Genomic DNA, 17,649 nt, shown 5'->3' with positions numbered 1-17,649 from the left:
GAGAGGGGAGATGCTGGCTCTGAATGGGAACTGCTGCATACGCTGCTCTCCTGGACCTCTGCAGTTCCCCAGAGGAGGGACGACAATCCCATCTGTGCTGTAGGTGGAGGAAAGGGAAAACAAGGGAAACATGAAAAAAAAAACCACTCATCCTCCTCCCGCCCCATCGTTTCCAGGGCTGCCAGTACAGAGAAGCCCCCGAAGCAGCAATGTCATTCCTGCACCCCCCTGGCTTTCTGGGTCTCCCGGCTGCGTGCTCACCACCTCGCTAACGACTTTCAGCGCTTGTAGTTCGCCCAGCACACGCTGAGCCCCGGGGGCCGGGAAGCAGCCTGGCTCTGGAGCGTTTCATTCCCAGCCCTGCTGCTTTTTCGCTACCAGGTTCCTGGGCTGGGGCTCGATCCCCGGCGGGCGCAGCAGCCGTGCGGGTCCAACAGCCCCAGGCAGGCACCTCTGAGCGGCCGAGCGGAGCCGCGGGGAGGCGGCAGATCCCGTGCTGGGCCTGCACGTCCTGGCACTGCCGGGGCTGCCCCCTGGTAGGGCTGGGGAAGGGAAAAGCAGCTAGAAAGTAAAAAAACCACCTATTTTAATAGAAGTGCAGAGCAGGTGTGTTGTTATTTGCCCTCTCCCGAGCACGCCGGGTGCCCGGCCGGGCAGCGGGCCCGGTGACGGCTCCTGCAGGCCAGGCCTGGCTGCTGGAGCGGGATTCCAGGCAGGCGGGGGCCGGCGCCTGCGGCAGCGGGGAGGCCAGCACCCCCCTCCGAAACTTCGGGAACCCGGGAGGAACAAAAAGACAAACATTCACGCCCGCGGCCGCAGCTCCATCTCGTATTTAACCCCGGCAGCAGGGTCTGCGCAGCGCGCCCGCCCCGGGGCGCTCAGGGTTTGCCGCCGGGCAGCTGGCGCCCGCCCTCCGCGGCCAGGCCGCTCCCTCAGCCCCCGCCCCCCCGGTGGGCGGCGCGGCCGTGACGATCGGCACGGCGGGGCCAATCCGCCCCGGGGGGAGTTCCCCTCCATTCAGGGCTGCTCGCCTGCGCGCTGAGGGTATGTAACAGCTGCTTCCCCCGCTCCCGCACGCCGGACCGGGGCCGGGCCCGCGCTGCGCGGGACGGGGGCGCCGGGGGCCGCGGGGCGGTGGCGGGAGCGGCGCGCGCGCCAACGGCCGCCGGCGCGAAGCGCGGCGGGAAGAGCGCGGCGGGCGGTGGGGGGGGGGAGCGAGTGTGTGTGGGGAGGAGGGGGCGGGCGAGGCCCCCGCGCCGGCCCCGCCCCCCGCCCCCATTGGCCGCGGGGCGGCGGGCACGCCCCCGCGGCGCGCGGGCCGCTCAGCGCTCCCCCCACCACCCCCCCGCCCCAGTGCGTGCGTGCGTGTGAGTGAGTGTGTCTCCCCCCGCACGTGTAACCGACCCGCCCCACGTGGGGCGCTGCCATCCCGGAAGTGAAGGGGTCGGGGGACAAAAGGCAGCGCCGCGCCGCCCCTCCGCCCGAGCCCCATTGGCGGCCGGGTGTTGGGGGGGTTGGCGGCGGGACCCGGGGGGAGGGCGGGCGGCGAGCACGTGCGCGCTCGCCGTGAGGGGGAGGAGGCCGCGCGCGCGCGCGGGCCGCGGCCGATGTAAACATTCCACAAAAGGGCTCCCCAGAGAGGGGGCGGGGTCTCATCGGCCGGGGGCGGGGTCAGTCTCGCCGCGTGGGCGGGCTCCCCGTCGTGACGATCGCGCTGCCCGCCCGCCGGTTGGCTGGCGCTTTTCGGTCGCCGCCAATGGGGCGGCGGAGGAGGCGGGACGGGGGCGGGGCGCGTTGCTTATACGGACATTTTTCTTCGGCGGTCGCTGTCCCCCTCCCCTCTTCCCTCCCTTCCTCTCCACATCCCCTTCCTGGGGGCCGCGGCCAATAGGGGCGGGCGAGGGGGGCGGAGCCGCGGCGGCGATTGGCCGCGGCGCGGACGGGCGTGCGGCGCACCCAATGGCCGTTCGGGGCTCCCCCCCTGCGCGGGGAGGGGCGGGATTTCCCGGGGAACAGAGAAGCGGGCAGCGCTCCGCCGCGGCGGCCGAGAGACGGTTACTCCATCTTACCCCCCCCGCCCCACCGAGTGTCCCCCCCGCCCCGCCCGGGGTCCCGGCGCCGTCTTCCCCCTCCGCCTCCGGGAGGAGGGGCACGGGGACTCCCCCACCTCACCGCACCGGGGACAGCCCGCCCCCGCCGCCCGCCCGGGAGGGGCCCGTAGCGGCCCCGCCGCCCCCTGACCCTGAGAGAGACTTGGCCGCTGCCAGGGCCAGCTTCGAGGTAAGGGGGGAGGGGGTCCGAGGGGAGAGGGGGGCGCCAGGCCCGGTACCGGTCCCCTCCGGCGATCCGTAGGGGGCGGGGCCTGGCGCCGGTGCCGCGCGCGCTGGCGGGGGGCGGGAGGGGGTGCTGGGGGTTTGGGGCCGGTGCCCGGTGCCGCTCCCCGGGGAGCCGCGGGCCCGCGCGGGCGGTCGCGCGTCCTCCCGCCCCGCCCCGCCGGGCGTAAGGGGGTGTCCCGGCCCCGGCATGGCGGGAGCGGCGGGCGGAGCGTGCGGCGGCCGCTGGGCGCGCTGCGAGGCGGGCGCCTCCCTCCCCCCGCCCCTCCTCCCGCCCTCCGCCCGGTGCCGCTCCCGGGCTGCGGCGGGCCCGCCCCCCGCACGCTCGCTCCCGCATCGCACGGCCCCGGTACCGGCCGCATTGCGCGCTGAGTCCCCCGCCGGGGCTTCCCCCGAGGAGCGGGGGGCGCGGGCCTCCCGCGGCTCCGGTGTCCCCCCGCCCACCCCAACTTCCCGGAGAAGTTGCCGTTGGGAAGCGCTTTGCCGCCCCGCGGGGTCCCGCTCCGCTGCCCCTCATACCCCATCCGGCACTTCCACCATGCGCCGGCCCCATCCCGCTCCCGATGCCCCTCAACCCCGCACCGGAGTCGCCGAGGAATCCCCCGGCGCTTCTCGGAGCCCCGGTTGCAGTTTTTCAGCTCGATACCGCAGCGATCCGTAAGGACCTGTTGGAGCAACGTATAGATATAAGGAGACCAGGGAGCTCCTCTTACACACGTTATTTTTTAAGCGTTTTAAATAGCGAACTGGCCTCTTGTTTTACGCGTACCCTGCACGCCGTGTTGTGCCTTGAACTTGTCTGAGACTTGTGTTATTTCAGCCCCGATTTTTCATTCTTCAGGCTGCTACGCATCCAGTGAAACAGCGTTTGTTTTTCCCTGGGATTGCTGGAGTTTGGCCCTGGGGTTCAGGTAGATTTAAAAATATGAGTGCACTTTGGTGTCTACTTAGCTAAACACCGTCATTTCTGCATTTTTCTGGCCCAGGTTCAGAATGAGTTTTTGCAGCCATTATTTGTGCAAATAAGATGTGTGTTCTGTGCACGGATGAAAAGGGGACATCCCAGAAGAAAAGCATTTGTTTGGACCACTAAAATGCTGCAAAACTAAAAAATAATTTAAAATAGTACTGGAACAAGCGATCGAAGGCATCTTGAGCTGTGCATGGATTTTTAATCTCTCACGTTGCCCAGAGGAATCGTAACCTGGTTTGTCCACTAAAGTGTAACTTAAGGATGACCTCACACCTTATATTTCTTTTCTAATTTGTCACTTTTATATTCGTCAATTGTGCTAGAAGGTGTGGAGTCAGTAAACAAGTGGGAAATGCCTGATTTATTTCAGTACAGCTCTATCTGCACTTTGGTCTTGAGATCCTAACATGCGGTTTTTTTTTAAAATACAGTTTCAAAGAGAGCTATACATTTCTTTAAAATATTGTGCCATTACTACATAGTCATTTTAAAGCACCTGTAGAATTCCTTCATCTCATCAAAGTGCCTTGACAGCCTGGTGTCAGCCCATGTTGGATCTCTGGGAACAGAAAAACACTTTTTAGGGTCTTTTTTTCCCTGTCTGTGTGAAATTAGCAGTTTTTCAGGCCGTTGTGCTCTTTGCAAAAGGAAGCTGCACTTTCTCACCCCGAAGTACCTCATCCTCGTCCCTTCCACCCACCCCTTCTGGTTAAGATGCATGGTCTCAGCGTTAACTTGTTTGAAAATCTTCAACGTGACTGTTCACTCAATAAAATGGCAGTAATTTGCTGAAGTTTTGGGAAATTCTAGGTCATTTAGACAGCTTTTGGGAGCAGGGTGGGAAGGGGGATGCTTTCCCGGAGCGCGGGCTCCTGGCACATCTGCGAGCATCGCGTTGGAATTGGCAGGCAAATCAGTTACGTTTCCAGGATTTATGAATCGTTTTCTGTCCATATTTCTGTTCTGGTCTTCTCCAGCGTTGGAAAGCTTTTATGGCTGTTCAAGCTGGAACAGAAAAGAGAGTTCCCTGATAGCTGTCATTTCAGCCTCTTAGGTGGGGGGGAGGCACTTCTGGGGACGTGCTGCTTTTTTTTCTGACTCCTGTGGGGGTCTTGCTTCTATTTAAAAAAAAAAAAAAATAAAAGTATTCTGATAATTCTCTGTGTGTGTGGGGAAAGTGTACTCAGGAAACTGGGCAAAATGATGCTAAGCTCTCTACTGAGTGTAAAGCTCAGTTTGGATCGTCTCTTTGCGGTGGAGTTTAATGCCCAGGCTGTTTGCTGCTTTGGCAAAGCATGTATCAGTGCCAGACCAACTTGTTACCCATCTGTACCAAGACAAGTGGGGTTTATTCATGTCCCTTTTGCCTCGTGGTTGGTTCTGGCGCTCAATCTGCAGGCTGTCACCATGTCACCTTGCAGAAAACCCTCCTAACTGCTCCAAAAGCTCAGTGTAATGCTCTTCCAGCACCTTTTTCTTTTGGATGCCTCTCATTTCATTTTGGAATGACTCTCCGATCACGGATGTGCCGCTCTGCAGTGGGACCATGGGCTTATTCCTATGTTCCAGGTGAGGGATCCGGGCTGCGCGGCACCGTGCAAAAAGCACACCAGTGACTGCTGAACAAGCTGGGTCATGTTCTGGAAGTCTAGTGCACAGACAGCAGCGCTGCCAGGGGCTGAGCTGGCTGCTTTCTAGCAGGCGCCGCAATATACAGTGTCAAAATCTGAAAATCCGATGGGAAACTTGTCCTGCTGCACATCTGTGATGACTCCAGGTTCGAAGCGGCCCCTCCAGGGTCCAGAGCTGTAGCTGAGACTTACTCTTGCTGCTCTTGAGTTTTGAGTCCTTGCTCCTTGGAAAGGAAACCTTCTAAAAGCCCCTGCAGGTGTTAAACGCATCATCTGCAGCTATGTAATTTCCTTGCCCTTTTTCAGAAGGGTCCTTGGTCTGCAGGGACCAAAGTCCTCTCTAGTGTGGTGGTTCCAACAGGTGCCGAGGCAGCAGACCTTCCCGATTTGTTTTCTTCTTACTCTCTATTTGCCTTTTTGGTTTTGATTCTGACACTTATTTCACAGTGATCTCTAATGCCAGAGATGCTTATCTTATCCCTGCTTATCTGATGGGAAAGCCCGAAATTAAAAAAAAAAAAAGCAGATTTTTGAGATCTTATTTGATGAAAAGCTGCGGAGCTGCCACAGGAGAGGCAGAGGGGAAGGGATGCGCTCCGCTCACGTTTATCGGTCCCGCTGGCCTACGCAAGGCAGATGGATGGGGAAGTCTGCTGATGAGGTTGGTGGGGTAGAATTTCATAATTCTGATGCTGTTAGTGAGACACGATGGACCTTTTTTAGGGTTTTTTTTGTTGTTTTTTTGGGGGTTTTTTTTTTTGTTTTTTACTTTACCATCTAAGGATCCCGTATGCATTTGGGGTTTGTGCCTGTAACACTGAGCGCAGCCAGGGGGTACCATGGGTGGGGGGCTCAGAGGCGTGTTCCTGCACAGTGTCCCTTCCCCACAAAAGGGGAGCACTAATAACCTTGAAAAATAAATCAATAGTGCGGTTTTCATCCTCCCGTAGGCAGAATGTAGTGTACTCTAACTGAAGTTAGAAGGTAGTTTGGGTAGAAGCAGTGCTGGGGAAAGGAGATGTAATTCGCCATGGACTGCACAGAGCAGGACTCAGTCTGTTCAGTTATTGCTGCGCTCTCACATGTGCCTTGGGTTAATGCTTTTAACGAAGGAAAGTACCTGAAGTGCGTGACTTGTTTTCGGTCTGTGCAGTCCTTGCTGTATTTCTGGGGCTTTTTCTTTTTTTTTTTTTTTTTCTCCATCCCATTTTAAGGTTACAGATGATGCAATTTGAATTGGGGCTTTCTAAGTCTTCGAGTCAAAGTCTGTATAGGGATGCCAGAGGTGTGTGCTGCGTTTCTGAGAAGACAATATAAGAGTCGTGCTGTTTGTAGTGTGACGGAGGGCGGGTAGCTGATGCAAGTCTTTAACCCTGCCGTTTGCAATTATGTTTTTTTCTTCAAAACACCTTTCCACGTTAGCTGGGCTTTGCTGTCGGCAAGGCTGCTGAGAGAAATCAGTTGTTGCTGAGGGTCAGAGTGGGTGGAACTGCCTCTTTGAGCAGCAGGCTTTGGCTACAACAGTTTAAAATGACATGACTAGTCTTGGGTTTCGTCACAGCCTTGCTTCTGTATCAGCTGTGCGGCGTGCTGTAGGAGGGCAGGACTCGCTGCACGACAGCTCTCTGCAGCTTCTGCATGGGAAGATCCTTGGAAGGTGCCAGGTCAAGATCAGCAGGACTTCCGTGAGGGAACAAATGCACTTTTGGAGCATTCTGCTGCAAGATGTAGACCAGTTTCTGCTCTGGTGCAGGTTTCCTCGCCATTCAGTGCTTCTCCCTCTGTGTAGAGGTTTGATGGTGGTGGATGCCCAGAGTTAACATCACTGGTCTTCATCTAGGTACAGCAGAGTATGGAGATCATCTCTCTGCTAGGGTTAAAAAAGCCTGTAAATTACTAATCTTTGTTTAGTTGTCGTCTGCTGCGAGCCACAGCAAATGCAGACACTAAATAAGAGTTTAGCAAGGTGCTGCCTAAGAAGATTGACTAATGCTATTGACTGTAATAGTGACTATATATATAAACTAGAATATGAACTTTTAAAGTTGAAGTACAGTGCTTGGGTAGAGGCAGAGTCCAAGCTCAGTGAGGGGAATTCAGAGGGAAGAAGAACCTCCAGGAGCTTTAATTTTCACTGAACAGAAGCTTTAGTGTTGACCACTCAGCAAGCTAGGTTTCTGGAAGATTGCTCACTTTGGCTATGAGAATCAAGAGCTCCAAAACCTGATGTTTAGGCTGCTGGGATGCGCGTGGTCACGTCTCCTCGGTGCTACAATGATTCCCACGGCCTCACAGGGCTGAGATGTTTGGCGTCTCTGTGGGGAAAAGGCTTCTCCATCAGCCTAAGGTGGCATTTTAATCCTCGTAACTTGTAAGGGCACACGAGTCTTCCAGGCAGCTTCTGTCCTCAAACAGCCTCTGCTTTCAAGGTTGATTAGTCCATGCAAAGAGACAAGTGTGGTGTGGTGCTTTGGGAAGTGAGACACAAGCCTGGGACACTTAACAGCTGCCACGCCACCTTCAATGTGTATATATTCATATATATACATGTACACACACCTCATCGCAGACAGTGTGTTAAGCCTGCTGGAGCCGTTTCACTTCTATGAATTTTGGTTTTGAGAGTGTTCCTGCTTTGGGGATATCATGTGTATGTGTCTGCGAACCAGCGGCTCTTGGTTGCTCCTGCGGGGAAGAAAAGCTGTTGCACCACGGGAAGGGTGAGGGACGAATCAGAAAAGAAAACAGAAGGTCTGGCTGGGGTACCAACGTTGAGAGTAGAAGCGTATCCAGGTTGGGGAGCAGGTTATAAGTAGATGCCACCAAAGCTTTGCCCAGACTTTACTTGCATAGTCAGCCATTGTCAGGGGAAATCCTGGCTAGCTCTGCTTGCAGGATGGTGGTGTGTGGCCAGCTTTGCTCAGTTTAGTCCCAGGCCTATTAGCATAAAACTGAACACTTCTGCAGAGCTGGATGTGGGCTGTGCGGGAGGGGAGTAGCTCCAAGTGAAGGTGTCTAACTCTTTATTTGTGAGCAGAGACCAGCTGAATTAAAAGATACCCCATGCAGGCACCATGAGCAAAATGAGCTCCTGGAGTGGGTTCCTCTTCTTTCAGAGGGTGTGATGGAGGTCAGACCTGCTTAGGATTTGTAATTTGTAAGTAAAATCCAGCTAGCGAGCTTTCCTCTTCACTTGGGTGAGGTGTCCTCCTCTGCCTCCTCCAGCTGATTTCTACCTGCCAGGTGCATTGGGGACCTGATAAGGGACTGTTCCGAGAGGTTAAACTTGAAGAGCAACTTCAAAAAGAAATGAAGTCATCTGCCTTCTTGTCCTACCCCCTCCAAGTGAAAGGAGAGACTGGTACAGAGGGTCACGGAGGGGAAAACATCGCATTGCGCGAAGCTTGTGTTTTCAAGCCCACCTTGGTCTGTTCTGAACCTCTGTACTGCTGGTTCCCAATTACTTCTTTGACGTGCACTGAGATATCGGTAAATGATCTTTTGGTTAATTTAGTTAATGATGGATTTAGACTGTGAAGAGCTGTCCTGACTTGGTAGAGGAGGACTGGCTTAGGTGGCTGTTGTACCATTATTCTGGGGAACTTCCTTGCCTCTGGTTTATCAGCAGAAGTGTTTAACTTCACTGGAACAGAAAAGGACTTGCTTTGTGTCAGATGCCTGATGCATCTGAGGCAGAAGAGGGTGGACTTTGCTCTGTCCTCTGTCCATCGAACTCCTTAATAAGCTGCAGAAGCTTTGAGCACCCAGTGGTTTGATGAACAGCAGATAACGTCTCAAGAATGGCAATAACTGTCAATGCATAGAAAACGGCACTGGAATTTGCTCACAGAAAGGAGTAGGTGAGTAGTTCAATCAGAGCGAAGAATTCATGGCACTTTTTGGAGCAGGACAGTGGCAAAACCACCTGTCAGATTTGAAGTGAAATGAAGTTGCATAAAGACAGCTTGAAGTAGGGCAGGAACACACCTGCGTGTTGGAGAAGGAAAATACGGGAGGGGAGGCGGGAGCTGCTGGCGTCTCGGTGCTGGTGAGTGGGGCCAGGACGCTGGGAGGACGCGGCTGTGTGGCTTATGGTATCCAAAAGACTCCTAGTCTAGTAGGTCTGCATGTTTCGCTGAAGTTACACATTTTGTGTGTATTAAACAGAGGATGCTTTACTTTGGGCCTTTGTAAGTGATTTCAAAACCTGACTATGCATCTGGCTTTTTGCTGCCTTCTTCCCCCTTCCTCCCACTTTTCGAAAGCATCTCTCACAATTGGCTGTTTTCCTGCTTGCACTGTCCAGGAGGTGGGTTTTTTCTGCTTTCAGTGTAGGCAGCTTTGTCCAGGCTGCGTGTCGGTGTGTTCAAATACTGCATTCGATAAGCTTGCGTCGCTCAGGATCTGTGTGTGTTCTGAAGATGCCTGTGCTAGCAATGTTTTATATGTGAGATTGAATAAATTCTTAACTTTTAAGCAGAGTATTTTATTTCCAACAATAAGGCTGTATTTTTTGTGATTTGCAGAAAGCTGAATCTGAATTCTACTTTCCTATCTTGAGACACTGGTAAATGAATAGACAGAAACTTGCCCTACCTGCTTGTGGTGGTGCTGAGCGATGAATCAATTACCTTTGTTAATTAATTGTTCTGTTTTTTATCAGGTTTTGTAGTGCTTCCCGAGCATGAGTTCAGAATGAAGCGGCGATTGGATGAGCAGGAGTCACCAGTGTATGCGTCGCAGCAGAGACGTATCACCAGCACCACCGAAGCTTTCCAGCACCAGCACCGCGTCCTCGCGCCGGCCCCGCCGGTCTATGAGGCGGTTTCGGACACCATGCAGTCTGCCACGGGGATTCAGTACTCGGTAACTCCCAGCTACCAGGTGCGTGCGCTCGTCCCCGTCGCTGCGGTCCTGCTGCCTGACCAGCCAGCTCCGTGTCGATTCGTGATAGGATTCTGTATTTAAGATGAGGTTTTATTTTAGTAAGCAGGGCTTCCTAAAGGAAAACCAAGTTTGAACAATACGTTTATCGTACATCTCATTTGAAGCATTTGCTGTAAGACTATTGGCTTCGTTCATGTTCAGAGCCACCTGAACAAACGTAGTGTTGTTTGGCTTTGTTAAACATGCTTCTTTTAATGATTCTCTCAGATCATGGTCTCTGAATCCTTGAGGCAAGTGTGTGCAGGGCTTTTTCACCATTTTTCTTCACTGGGAAAATGTTTGTTCTTTTGTTTGCTCTGTAATGGGAGTATTAGAGCTTAGGTGATCTTAAGCTTAACAGACTGGATCGGATCAGCATTTAAATTGGAGACTTTCAGGAAAATTGAAGTGTTTCAGAAAACATTACCCCAGGGTCATTAGGTGGCACTCTCCCCTCTCTTGCCTCCTTTGCAAAGAGCTGTCAGCTGGAGAGAAGAAAAAAATCTACTTCAATCTACTACGTCCCAAGGAAAGGCTGTTTCTGTGTTACTTTGCCGTGTTTTTGGCATGTTGCTGGTGAGCTGCTGTCCCTGTTTAGGGCTGAATTATGCACACAGCTTCTTCCTTCCTTCTGCAGAAGGGATGTTCGCACTGACAGTAGCAGCCGTGGAGCTGAAGAGCCTGCAGGCAGACACTTGCAGGGTCTGGAAGAGGATGTGTTTATGCTGGCAGTCCTTCCTAACAAGAACTTGGATGGCCCAGCAAGCAAATTGTTTCTTGTTCATGAGAAGGATTAAAAAAAGTGCATCCCATCTAAAAGAGGCTTGAATGGAAAACCACATTTGTGTAAAAAGTAATTTACTTTTTTTTTTTAAAGGCTTTTTTAATGGATTTTCCAAACTGAATTTTTTCTGGTTTAATGTATGAAGGAGACCCAAAAAGTGCATGCCTCCTGTTCCCTTCCCTGTTTTTCTAGGGGAGATACCAAGCTGAGTTTTCCCGAGTCTGCTGATGCCAGAGAGCCACAATGTGACTTCCAATACCCAAACTGAATAGCAACAGTGTAGAAGCTTGTAAAGACTCATTCGGTCACTCATATTATTGCTTGTGACATGTATCATAGAAAAAAGAGAGAACCTTGGCTCTATCAGACTAAAAATCCCATTTTATGCCCCTTTTGCAGGTCTTTATATTAGTGTTAGTGACTAGACAGCCAGTGAGTCTGCAGGCTGGAGAGAACCGCATTTGTAACATGTTTGCAGAGAGGCCTTTCCTGTATTTGGAGTATGGGATTAGAGTTGTCTTGTTTCATTTTTAGATCTCTCTGGGTCATGATGGAAGAAAACAAAAGATAAAAGGTGGTTAGCAGACTTTTTACAAGGACATGTATTACAGTGATTGGACGGGGGCTAATGGCTGTAAACTGAAATAGGGGAGATTTAGATTAGATATAAGGAAGAAATTCTTCCCTGTGAGGGTGGTGCCGCCCTGAACAGCTGCCCAGAGAAGCTGTGGGTCCCCCATCCCTGGGAGTGCTCAGGGCCAGGTTGGATGGGACTACGAGTGACCTGGTCTGGTGGATGGTGTCCCTACATGGAACTGGATGATCTTTAAGGTCCCTTCCAAGCCAAACCATTCTATGGTTCTGTGTTTCTGTGGTTACAGTTCAAACTGTATTCCGCTTCCTTAAAATTTTCCTCGTGTACCTGACTATGGGAAGACTGACCTCGCTCTCTGCCCGTGCGGCGAGCGGGAGCAGCGGCCAAGCCGTAGCCGTCCCTGATGTCCTTTTTGCCTCGCCAGGTATCGGCCGTGCCGCAGAGCTCGGGCAGCCACGGCCCAGCCATCGCGGCCGTCCACGGCAGCCACCACCACGCCGCGCCGGTGCAGCCCCACGGGAGCCAGGTGGTGCAGAGCCACGCGCACCCCACGCCGCCCGCCGTGCCGGTGCAGGGCCAGCAGCAGTTCCAGAGGCTCAAGGTAACGCTGGGCATCGCTGCCTGAAGTCAACCAACCTCTGCTGAAACTGCAGGGCAACGGGGGCCTTCTTCTATTTGGTGTGTAGGGGAGGCCAGCCTGCAAACCCAGCCGGTGACCCCCGTAAAGCTTTCATTTGCTATGCCTTGTAGATGCTTCTCCTGTTGGGAGGACTATTGAATGCAGAAAGAGATTTGTGTTTCAAATAGCGTAATAAAAAATGGACTTGCTAGGGAAAGATCAGGGGCAGGAAGGAATAGGAAAAAGTATTGATCAGAGGATTTGTATGAATGGGTTAAGTTGCCAAAACATTTGGTGCTTTTCTGAACACATGGCTTATGTGGGTGGTTGCGTGGGAGTAATTTGGGAGTAAGGCAAGCTCTATTCTCGGATTATGTGCTGTAAAATCCTTAAAAAAAAGAGAAAAGTTCACCAAAAATAACCCATTTAAGTAGCTACATTTGGTTCAGCTCTAGCAAGAAGGCCACGTATATACAAATTGATACCTGTTTCTTAATCTCTTCCAAACACAGTGTGAGTTTCCTCCAGTGGTGGTGGAACTCATTGGTGAGAAGCCCTTTCCTTTTTGTTGAATGTAGGGCACTGCATTCCTAGAGACCTCTAAAAATGGTTTCAAAATGTGTGGTGGTTCTTCCCAGTGAAATCGATGGCAAATCCTCTGCCAATGCAAGATCGGGGCTGTACATGATGGTCTTTTCTTCCTTTGCTGTTAAATTTCAGACAAAAGAGGTCCCGTGCGTAGCTCTTGGAGCTGATGGGCGCGTGGCCGGGCTGTCAGAGGCGATGGGAACCCTGAGCTCTCACTCAAAGCTGTGGCTGTTCTTTTCAGTACATCTGCAAATTGGATGTTGGTACACGAATGGTTCATAAACTTCTTGCTGTTTGAGGTGCAAAACAATTTACCACCCACAGTTGCCATTTTCAAAACCCTTATATATTGAACTGAAATGTCTGGCTTTTAGAAAAAAAAAAAGTGCAAGCGTGTACCTGGCAGACATCTACTACACTGAATATGTCATTTCCACTTTCTGCTTATTCTTAGACTTCTGTAATAATTTCCACATATGAATGCAGGAAAAATACTCAGTCTAGTTCTGTTTATCCTAGCAGTTGCTTCAGTGATGGTAAACTTGGAGTATGTGGTGGGTTTTTTTTCCTAGTAATTCTGCTGATCTATCTTGCTTTTTTTTTTCCCCCCTATTTGTTTCTTTTTGGTACAGTTTTATCTTGTGAGCCAGGAGTGGGGAGTGAGTATCTCTTACTCAAATGGTGCTGGTAGTATGCTAACCAGGCTCATGATCTTTTGCTCTTTAATTCCCCACCCAGGCTCAAGGCTAACAGCTGTGTTTTCAAATAGTGCGTGTTTTGCAGAACAATGGGAGGTGAAATAAAATCTTCTCAGCTAATATAACCTGTCTGTTCTGTCCTCAGGTGGAAGATGCATTGTCTTACCTTGACCAGGTGAAGCTGCAGTTTGGTAGCCAGCCACAGGTCTACAATGACTTCTTGGATATTATGAAGGAATTTAAATCTCAAAGGTAACCAGCTGCATTTTGCTTCTTCCTTCCAGGTTAGAAAGGGCGTATGTGGGCATGGGAGTGATGTTCTGTCCTTCCCTGGGCAGACTAACACACCTCTAGCAGCAGTGTAAAAGCAGTTGTGTGAGTGCTTTTTTGAAAGTTAAATGCATCCCTTCATTTCTGCTAAATCTCTGCTTAGAGTGGGAGTTCACAAGTTCAGCCTTGGCAGCTGATTCATCTGGTTGTCTGGTTCTCTGCCCATTAATAATGGTCAGACCTGGGACTAGATCTCAGAGCTATAAAATGCTGTCTGGGCTAATAAAATTGTTTAATGTTGTTCTGAAATTCAATAGTAGATGTGTAGGAATCTGTTTTGCGTTGTTTTGTAGGCTAGAGGTGATAAGGTAAAAATTTGAATGGAAAGTTCTTGTGAGGAGAACTTGGTGTGCCACTGGCAGGGTCTCTGAGAATCGTGACATTTTGATCTTATTCCTCCTTCAGTATTGACACTCCAGGAGTGATCAGCCGCGTGTCGCAGCTCTTCAAGGGCCACCCAGACTTGATCATGGGTTTCAACACCTTCTTGCCGCCTGGTTACAAGATTGAGGTGCAGACGAATGACATGGTGAACGTGACAACACCGGGGCAGGTTCACCAGATCCCCACTCACGGCTTGCAGCCCCAGCCACAGCCCCAGCCCCAGCATCAGTCGCAGCCTTCGGCGCAATCCACCCCAACACCAGCACAGCCAGCGCCGCAGCCACCGCCTGCCAAAATCAGCAAGGTGAGAGCCTTGGAATGACATAGATTGGTAACACGGGGATCCCGCTGCCTCCAGCCGAAACTGGTATGCGGCTAGAGAATGAAAAAGGAACTTCTACTCTGCTTTTTCAAAGTATTCTTGAACCTCTGCCTGGGTTGTGCTTCTGCTGCTGGATTAGCTTCTCCTTTTGAAACTTCAGTTTGGTTTGACAGTAATTCAAATAAGCCACCTTACAGCTTTGGAAAAGCTTTGTGGCTTTCAGCGGGGAACTGAAAGGTGCTCATAGAATCTGGTTATCCCGGGAGTGATACAGCAGCCCCAGGTTAAGGTTCCTGAAATGCATTTGGTGTTGCAAGAAGGGTTTCCTAGTTGAAGCACCGGGCACATGTTGAACTGCCCGCATTTGTGTGTATTGTCATGGAATAACTGAAGTCCCAAGAAATCCCTCCTAAAACAGAGGCCATGATAAAGATGTGGCTCTTACTGTGAAAATGTGTGGTTTCAAATGCTTGGGGCAATTAAGCCTTTAGAAGAGCTTGATGTGGTAGATTCTGCATTGCTTGGAGTCTTGTTTTCAGCTCAAACAGCTGTTGTAAAGTAGAAGTCTAATTCAGCCATCAGCTAGATGGGCACAGCAGTTGTTGGCAAAATCAAAAGTGCAAGAGTTCAGGCAAGATGACCATGATGTTCCCTTTAGGTATCAATATGTGTGCCTGAAACTGAGACCTTTCAATAGCAAATGGAATTTGACTGTGCTTTAGAGATAATCCAGATGCTACTGTCCAACAAATATATTTTATGTGATTGCAAACAGAATATGATCATATAAAAGGTATTCAGGGAGATTACTCCAGGTAAAATATTACATATTTCAGCCTCAAAATGTGGAAAGATTTGAGAGCTGATATCTCAATATTGGAAGATATTCCAGTTTTCCCTTGGTGTTGCCTTACTTTACACATCTCAAAATTCTTCACTGGGGCAAAGTAACTTGCGGTGTTGGAGCGAGCTGTGCCTGTGCATTTTGGCTCTTTTATATTTTTGAAATAGTAGGTGTTGCTTGTTGGATTTCAGTCAAAAGCAATTACCAAGGCAAAACTGCTGTTAGTCACAACAGTTTGAATGGTCTGGGTGTTTTCTCTCTGAATTCTACTCTCTACTGGCCCACTAAATATTTATCTATTTATTTGCTTTGTGTGATAGTTTTCTTCTGCTTAGTCTGCTTGTACTTGTGCTTCTGTTAATCTTTAAAACCCAACTCTGACTGTGAAACAGCACTTCTTAATTTTGACTCTTAAGAGCAGTTTCTGCTTAGACAGCCACTAGGAAGCATCCAGTTTATGAAAGATATTGTTCAAATTCCCTAGAGCTGTGAAGGATTCAGTAGCAATTTCAAAAGACCAGTCTTTTAAGGAGGTGCAGCAAAAGTCATCAGGGCCAGTATGTAGGAAGAGGTTGTTCACCTGGATGTGGTAGCAGGAGATTTTGTCCAGTTGTGATATTCCAGCTCAGAGGTATCTGTGGAATCCATGTTGTTCCACTGTTGGCATCAGATACAGTTACGTGCTGGGTTGTTTCCTCCATAGGGTCCATATACAGAATAAAAATGCCTTTATTCCCAACATAAAGGAGTATGCTACTTTCTAACATGACTTCTTGTCTTCTTAGCCATCACAGTTGCAGGCACATACTCCTGCCAGCCAGCAAACTCCCCCGATTCCACCATATGCATCACCACGTTCGCCACCGGTCCAACCTCATACACCTGTGACAATCTCTCTGGGAACCACCCCATCCCTGCAGAACAATCAGCCTGTTGAGTTTAATCATGCCATCAACTATGTCAACAAGATCAAGAATCGGTTCCAGGGACAGCCAGACATCTACAAAGCCTTCCTGGAGATCCTCCATACGTATCAGGTGAGCGTTAACAATGCAGATGGGACTATAAGTATGGTTATTTCTCTTTCTTTACCATGGGAAGCTGTGTCCATCCAAGACTTGCCTTTGGGTCTTCTGCTGGATTAGCACTGGCCAGCAAGCTAACCAGGATTCTTGCAAATGAGAAGGTTATGTAGCAGCACAAAATAAGATTTCAGTCCGACATCTTTGTTTGCAAGTGTCTGAAATGCCTATTTTAAAGTCATATTTAGTGTTTTTTCATGAGCACAGGTCAGGAAGAGACAACATGGCCATAGTACTATGTTAAAGATAAAGAAACTGATGCTTTGATCAGTGTCCTGCTTGTTCAGGGCCAGTTGGGCATTTAGTATATATTTATAGTATATAGAAGAATTATGTATTTAGTGTGCATAAGAATCATACTAGTAATATGGCACAATTCTTAATGTAAGATGCTGAGACCTTTGCTGTTTCATTGTTTGTATCACTGAGGGCTTTTTTTTTTAATTTGTCACTTAAATAGTTTGTGTGTCCTTGTGACGCTTCTCCTCTTTCCCGTGGCAGAAGGAGCAGCGCAATGCCAAGGAGGCAGGAGGGAACTACACGCCGGCGCTGACGGAGCAGGAGGTGTACGCGCAGGTTGCTCGCCTTTTCAAGAACCAGGAGGATCTGCTCTCGGAGTTCGGGCAGTTCCTGCCTGATGCCAACAGCTCTGTGGTGAGTCGTCTCAGAAACAGATTGGAGGTGAAAGATGTAGGGAAAGCTGGGCTGTGTGTAGCCAGAGTTCAGAAAAATGCACTTTTGCAATTTGTTTCTTGGGGGGTTTTTTTGAGTGATCTTTTGCTGAGTGTGAGAATAGGGTCAGGGTGTTAGACTATGTTTTCTGGCCATAACTTGTCTTTTAAATACAATCCCTTTGCCTAAAAGGGTTGTTCTAAAACTGCAATAACTGTGGCTTAATACGTCTAGACCTAGGAGGTGCAGCATGTTTTTATGCCTGGATGTGTGGAACTCAGCTCTAATGGCCTTATGGGTTTGTCTCTAAATCAGCTGTTAAGTAAGACAACTGCAGAGAAAGTGGAATCGGTCAGAAATGATCACGGTGGCACAGTGAAGAAGCCACAGCTCAACAACAAACAGCAAAGACCCAACCAGAACGGCTGTCAGATCCGGCGGCACTCGGGAACGGGAGCAACCCCTCCGGTGAAGGTGAGAGCTGCTCGTTCGGCAGCCCTGCTTCTCCCAGCAGCGGGGTGTGTTCTGCAAATTGGGTGATTCTTGCAGCACAGGCCACAGATTGAGGAAACAGAAACTAAACTTTATGAATTCCTTGTTTCCAAGTGCAAGGCTTTGTCTCTTTTTCACAAACTGGTGGTGTTATCTGTACACGAGGGTGGTAATAGTTATGTTACTGGCTGAGGAAAAATAGGGCTTTCCCTGCTTTATTAGGATGCTGCAGAACACGTGGCAGTAGTTTTATGGGTGAATAAAGCAGTGTTGGGTGATGAGGGGGAGATAGGGGTTGTGGAGGTAAAAGTCTAAGGAAAATCACAAAACAAATTGGTCCAGAATTTGTAGTGATGTTTCTAAGGCACATGGGAAG

At 50.5% G+C, this 17,649-nt stretch overlaps 2 protein-coding genes across 5 annotated transcripts in view; one reads left to right on the top strand and one right to left on the bottom strand.

Moving 5' to 3' along the window:
• COMMD4 (COMM domain containing 4) overlaps positions 1–17,649 on the bottom strand; it is a 107,552-nt gene that overhangs the window by 57,410 nt on the left and 32,493 nt on the right. The gene's annotated exons all lie outside the window — the stretch shown is intronic.
• The window catches only part of SIN3A (SIN3 transcription regulator family member A), a 29,713-nt gene continuing 13,083 nt past the window's right edge, over positions 1,020–17,649 (top strand). The window contains exons 1-8 of one of the 4 annotated variants that reach the window (XM_082061382.1): positions 1,020–1,044; positions 9,601–9,821; positions 11,667–11,843; positions 13,293–13,399; positions 13,883–14,165; positions 15,813–16,064; positions 16,611–16,763; positions 17,097–17,255. In XM_082061382.1, coding sequence (XP_081917508.1) covers positions 9,633–9,821; positions 11,667–11,843; positions 13,293–13,399; positions 13,883–14,165; positions 15,813–16,064; positions 16,611–16,763; positions 17,097–17,255 — 1,320 coding nt within the window. In that variant the 5' untranslated portion in view covers positions 1,020–1,044; positions 9,601–9,632. Of the gene's footprint in view, positions 1,045–2,020; positions 2,281–8,760; positions 8,798–9,600; positions 9,822–10,557; positions 10,717–11,666; positions 11,844–13,292; positions 13,400–13,882; positions 14,166–15,812; positions 16,065–16,610; positions 16,764–17,096; positions 17,256–17,649 lie in introns of those variants that run through there. The other 3 variants (XM_082061381.1, XM_082061383.1, XM_082061384.1) reach the window with 3 other exon arrangements.

Source organism: Streptopelia decaocto (genome assembly GCF_964273445.1).
Source record: "Streptopelia decaocto genome assembly, chromosome: 9".
Lineage (NCBI taxonomy): Eukaryota > Metazoa > Chordata > Aves > Columbiformes > Columbidae > Streptopelia > Streptopelia decaocto.
Note: the sequence above shows the minus strand (reverse complement) of the source record. Positions and strands in the feature narration are given on the sequence as shown.